The following is a 6,299-nucleotide window of genomic DNA, read 5'->3' as shown; positions in this document are numbered from 1 at the left end:
AACAAGGGTTCATTCTACGCAACGGCAAGGGGAAGTTGTGTCATGCAACATGTTATGTATTGCGGTGGTCGATCCGCTGAATTTTCCACCCGTTGGCGAAGATGCTTTTCCCGGTGATGTCCAGGTCCAAATCTGGGGGCTCTCCCTCACCGGGTATCATAAGTCGCAGCATAACTCCACCTACAACCGCTTTTTATGGTAATGAATTGTCGATCAAAGCCTTCTTAAGATACCATTCATTGTTATGCTGTTAATCTCTTTATCGTAATACACTTCAAACTTCTATTAAATACACATCAAAGATGGAGATAGCAACCGATAAAAATATATTTTTTTATGGCTTTTGTCTAAGTTCTAAATACAAATATCCAAAACATAAAACTGGTCAAAAGTAACATTAAAAACTGAGAAATATATTCAACAAAGTCCAATAACAATCATAACAAAACAAAAACGAACCTAACTTTCTGAATAGAGAGTTGCCGAAGAAAAAACAATACCGACCTACCGGTCAGAAGGAAACCATGGTTTTGGCACAGATAATAAGGATCGGAACTGTGTCAGGGCAATAGCAAGGAAAAGAATTCAACCGTAGCGTTGTAAACAAACACGCTACCGGTGGCTAATTGATTTACCTGACCTTCTGGTTTTGTGGATAACTCTTGTTTTCATGTTTTTGGCATATTTTTAACCTTTTGCGAACGTGTTCTTTTGAGGTGAAAATAAAGATCTGGTTGTCTGGGCTATGCAATCTTTCCGAAATTTGTGTTTTTCTCCACTTTATATTGTTGTGTTTCTGTGCAATTAGCTCCTGTTATTTTTTATTGTTTTAGCGTCATATTTTCTTGTTTAATATTATCATTTAAAATTGAATATTTTGAAGAGTTTTGCTGGTTTTTCTCGGGTTCTACATTTCTAGAATCAGTTTGAGCTGAGCTTCATAATGTGTTGAAGTAGATTGAGGAATTTTCCCAATCTGTGGAACTTCTGCAAGCTGAGCATGGCAAGACAAGACATGACAAAACAACAGAATGTCAAAACAACGCTTAAACTCACATATTCTGCACATATTTCGTGAAGAACGAACACAGGAAACCATCGCTTAACCAAACCTCCATTACACTCGCTGCCATCGATTTGAACACGTGCGAGTGATGATTCCTCGCAAAAAAAAGACTTGCCAAACCGTTCGCGGGAAGTCATTGGTTAAGTGAAATGAATTATGGAACAAGTGCATTGTTTCGTGCACTGCATGTATAAACAATCGAACGCATACCATACTTCTAGCCACGTTTAAGCCATGCTGGTAAAGGTTTCTTTACTGGAAGGGATGGGTTGTGTTTGGAGTAATGAGTATATAATAAAAATAGATGAACTGATTGATATTAATAACAAGTTTTTAATTAGCAAAACTTGAAACATCACGAAGAAACCAAGCGCTTTGTTGCTTTATGATGTAGATTCTATGATCCTCAAAACCTACGCTATCTTTACCTTAATGATCTTTTAGACAATGTCTACAATAAGTCCTGATTTAGTAGTCTTGTACTAGAGTTTAATAATAAAAAAATCAGAACTTATTACCGGGAGATGAGAATACCAAATCTTATACTATCCAGGCGAGGCTTGCCGGTGGTGTATTAGTAGCGGTGCTGATCTTCACACGACAGGATCAGTCCAAAATCTTATCCGGACCAATCCTTTGCAATAATGTTTACAACTGTCTGCAAAATTGTTAACTGTCTGACACTTTAATAATCCGTTCTCGACACGAAATTTCTATTTGCTTCCATTTTTTAAGAATTCGCGATAGTTTTATTGGAGGAAGAAATCCTCAAGATCCTTGTGCGATGTCGAACCAATCCGAATGCCACAAGAAACAAGGAATCCTCAAGGTTCTCCAGTCCATAAAACCTTTCTCTGTATGGTTAGACGAGACCAACTGCTTCCGAATAGAACACACAGCACGTGCGGCTGATTGGTTTTAGCGATCCGGTTACAGCCCGATGGGTCGGAGGACCAGTTGGTCGGTTGAAACATGACCGGATGCTTTGCTTCAACTGATGGCTGAACATGGAACTATGTCCAAGCTCACGTTCTGGTTCAATAAAGGAGGCTAAACGATGTTTTGAGAGGAGACAAGGCGTTGCGTACAATCAACTATGAAGATCATGTTGGGAGATGATCAAGGTAGAGGTTAATATTCTAGATATCAATATTAAAGCTGTAATCTGAATGCAGTTACACCATTTCCTGTTTCACAATTTATGAATCCTCCATTGTTTTCGATTTGAAACTTAGCTAGCAAATTCCTATTCTTTAAAATAATATATTTAACTGCATCAAAACTCCCTGGTAGACAACGACAAACTGCCAAACTTCAAGGTCTGGTTCAAATTAATTTCAACATATTTCCGTCAATCTAACACATCCTGCGACAAACGTTGGTGGAAACGGATACATCATTAATACTTGTCAAATCCATTTTAACACCCAGAAATCTTAAAACCGCCTTCCGGACTATCCGGTTACACGTGGCCACCGTGGCACAGGCAACCTTGAACCCTGAACCACAGTCACCAGTTGGAGAAAGGCACCAGCGCACGTACAAAAATGATTAAAAATAGGTCGTACCGCAGTGTGCGCCCGATGGCAAAAGGAAGCAGCGGTTCCAGGAAGAATTTATCTTTCCCAACCAGCTGCATATCGGCGATTCTGGCGCATGTGCGCACCCTACCGTGCCGCGTCCAGCCAATTCGTTCGGGACCGTAATGTGCGTGTGCAGTGATCTTTAACGGAGCGAGCCAATGCAACGGTTCACAATCTTCCGGCGCAGCTACTCGTTAATCACTTCATTATCAGCTTGTTTTGCCGACATGCCAGACACCTTCCATCGTGGAATGCCCCGGTGCAATGGTGGCGTATTTTCACTTACGGCTCTATCGCATTTCTTCATCTCACGAGGAATTTGTGATTTCTATTGGGCCCGGGACTTCGATGGTGAAATTTTTGGAAATTTTTCAAACCCCAGCAGCTGATCCGTGTGGTGTGTGTGTTCCTGTTCTGGACGCGTTTATATTTGCTTCCAATTGGTTTCACGACTGACAGTTGTCGTTGCGCAAGTTACACCAATATGACCGATAGAAAACCTCTCTTTTTTGTGCCCAATGTGCATCGAACGGGGAAAAAGGACTCCAAAAGGCTAATTAAAAATAGCCTACAATCTGTCAACCGTTCTGTATAAACTGCAGTACCTTCCTATCCATCCTTTGAACCCGGCCGACACTGCCGGTCCATTACCGTTCCCGCAGAGGAGTCGATCCCGTTTATCGCTGATCATTCTTACGGAATGTGCTTGACAACTACGGCCGGTCATTTGGTCGGTACCGGTGACCGGTCTCTCAGATTTATTATCTCAATTTTCCGTCCATTCGATTGCATTTGTTCACAAATGCTTTCTTCACACAACAACTTGGGTTGGGAATGGGAAAGGTGTGTCCTAGCGCTACCTGAGCTGTCACGGTGTTAGGTCTAGGGGTCTCCAGACACGTCACAGTCCTGGTTGGCGTTTGCTCTAACTGCTGTCCTAATTTTTTGGCCAGTCTTTGCTCCCACTTGCTCGTATCCTTTTGCTGCCCTTCCTCTTCAATGTTTACTGTACAAATAAGTGAAATGGACACAAACAAACCACCCTGAAATGCGTCCTATGCTGATCGCCGCACTGTTCCTGTTGCCAGCAGTCCGCCCTTAATTGAAGATGAAGAATTTCTTAGAAAACAGTTCAATAACTGACAGCGCGGTAGTGCATGTTGCTCTAGCATTAAAGGTACCGACTGCATTTCCGGATTCCTTTAAAGCAACACAAATCAGCGGTGGATCTTCCAATAACATCTCGTTGTCACATTGAGCAGAAAATGGCAAAAGACCTCGCAGGGTGGGATTTTGTTTCGTCCTCAACGAACATTTTATAAAAGATCACACATCCTGATCACACCTACCGCCCAGGTCGTGACCGGAGACGTGATGAGCTGAAGAAGGTAAGGTGGTAATCACCGAAAAACAAACAGCGCAGGAAAAAACCCAGAATGTCACTCGCAGGTCACAGACTGATTATGTCTAATTTATTTCAAAACCTTCCCCAACCTATCCTTTATCCCGCTCCAGACCTTAGGCAAGCATATTACTCTTCACGTTGCGTCTTTATACCGACGGCAAGGTTGTTCTCGAACTAAAGTGTCCCAAAAAAAGCTAATGATATTGATCCGAGCAGCAGGGCGGGCTGGATTTTTCTTCCCTGCTTGATGAAAACGATCAAATGGCTGTGGCGGTACCGTCAAATGGGGGAAGGGTAATAATGATAATGATGATGGCGGCGTTGTAATTTTCCAGATAAACTATCTAACGATACAGAACGCAACTTCTCCATCCGAACCGTCAAAGGCTTGTAAACGAGGGTGACATATTGAACACGAAGCGAACGTCATAATGTTCAGCCGCGGTCACCCTTGCCTTTGTTTTTGGGATGCATGGATGTTGAGAGGATTTTATGGTTGTGTAGTTATTTGATTGCCCAAGAGGTCGCTGACTGTGCATTAAGCGCTAGAACAAACAAATCAGCTGTAGAACGGACGGCACAGTGACACTCCATTAATGGGTTATTGATGGCGCTACGCGGTCGGTCGGGATCTGAACTGTTCAGATAGTGGAGAGAGGCGAATGAGACACAATGAAGTCAGAATGACAATAAACAGTGTAATCAAACAAGAAAGGTTAGCTCTTTGATCGAAACACTCAGTATTCCAACAATTCTGTAGCGTTAATTAATTTGTTTTAGATGAACTACGAAGGAGGAACCTCTTATTCAGACCCAAGCACTCAGTAAAAATGACTCCAGTATTAAAACCAATGGTAAAAAGACAACATTCTCCACTTACCACGTTGACAAAATCTTGAAAAGAGATCGCCTCCACCTTGGAGGTCTTGGCTTTCAGGGCGCGATCGTACAGTATGTCACGTTTATTGGGCGGCACGTTGGCGAGAAATTCTGGTGATTTCAGTGCTGCGACAAAGTCGTCCACAGGAATTTCGCCAAATCCTTCGGGATCGAACTGCAAACGAGAGGAATGCAATTGGACATTGGACAGTTGCACACGAGCACGCGATGAGGAGGGATCGGTCATGTTTGTGGTGGGTCATGCTTACCGCATCGAATAATTGACGCCATTTCTGTGGAAATACAAGAATTACAGATCGAACCGTCAGTTAACAATCTGAATAGCGGAGAATGTTCCTCAAAATGCATACACGGGAGAACACCAACGCGTTTGCATCCCACAAGGATCCCCCAAGGAAAGAGTCTCTGTCCCTCCGTCTGTATACTCACATCCTTCATAAGTTCCCGGCGCAGCTCCACTTCGTCATACTCCGAGTTGAGGTCTGTGTGGTCCGTCTCGTAAACTGGTTCTCCGTCGCCGGACTGCGAGATGGTCCCGATGCTGCCGAGCGAACCGGCAATCGTAGAAATGTGCTCGATATCGGCCAAAGTTTCTTGTTGACTGTTGCTGGCAGCATCAAGCTTGCCACTGCCCCTTTCATAACCGGACCACATGGCGTGCTGGTTTGCATGGGCTGGATGAATCGAACTCAACAGATGAGCTGTGAGTCACCAGGCAATGACTATTGAGATGTCGTTTTAGAATAGAATGTGTCCGTTTTGTGAGGTCTGTTTATGAAGATGTCCCAAGAGCGCTGCCTCACAAATTCTTGCTCGCAGCGGTTATCGCCTCTGTCGTCATCTCCGGCATCCACCGTCCTTTTTAATAGCGATGTTGCTGTTAGCCATCCAGCGGTCGAGCCACCAACTTGCCACCATGCTTTAAAGAGGTATCTTAAAGTTAGTTCGCAGTTGTAGTGTTTGCCTCAAAAAGTGCCTCTAGCATCTTACGAGCTGGAAAAGATAAATGCGAGAAAGTATAAAATTATTGGTAAGCACATTAAAAATTATCTTTCATCGATAATAATTTCATTTCATCAAATCTCGTGTTGTAGACCACCGTAGCAAAGACCACAACGACCGTTATTGAGCGGCGCCATAACACAATTTCTATGCGCTACAAATCAATCTTCTTGCATCGATATTAAAAAAGGACAATACAATAGAATTGCTGGCATTGCATCGCAAGATTATGTACTACCGATAAACTCTTTTGTAATGTCTTATTCAATTGGGAAAAGTTGTATTGTCCGACACTTTCTAATGGTAATCGAGGGATGGCGCTACAACGGAATCTGCTCGGTTC

The 6,299-nt window shown here is 43.0% G+C and overlaps 1 protein-coding gene across 1 annotated transcript; it reads right to left on the bottom strand.

Annotated features, from left to right (window-relative positions):
- Window positions 1–4,791: 4,791 nt before the first annotated feature.
- Window positions 4,792–5,608, bottom strand: LOC128713105 (uncharacterized). The gene is made up of 4 exons (XM_053807968.1): window positions 5,384–5,608; window positions 5,203–5,226; window positions 4,904–5,108; window positions 4,792–4,808 (listed from the first exon to the last, which is right to left on the bottom strand). Exons 1-4 carry the CDS (start codon window positions 5,606–5,608, stop codon window positions 4,792–4,794), a joined length of 471 nt encoding a protein of 156 aa, XP_053663943.1.
- Window positions 5,609–6,299: the final 691 nt, after the last annotated feature.

The sequence above is a fragment of the Anopheles marshallii genome, chromosome 3 (genome assembly GCF_943734725.1).
Source record: "Anopheles marshallii chromosome 3, idAnoMarsDA_429_01, whole genome shotgun sequence".
Taxonomy (NCBI): Eukaryota; Metazoa; Arthropoda; class Insecta; order Diptera; family Culicidae; genus Anopheles; species Anopheles marshallii.
The sequence above is the reverse complement of the archived record's forward strand: the minus strand, read 5'-3'. Positions and strand labels throughout refer to the sequence as shown.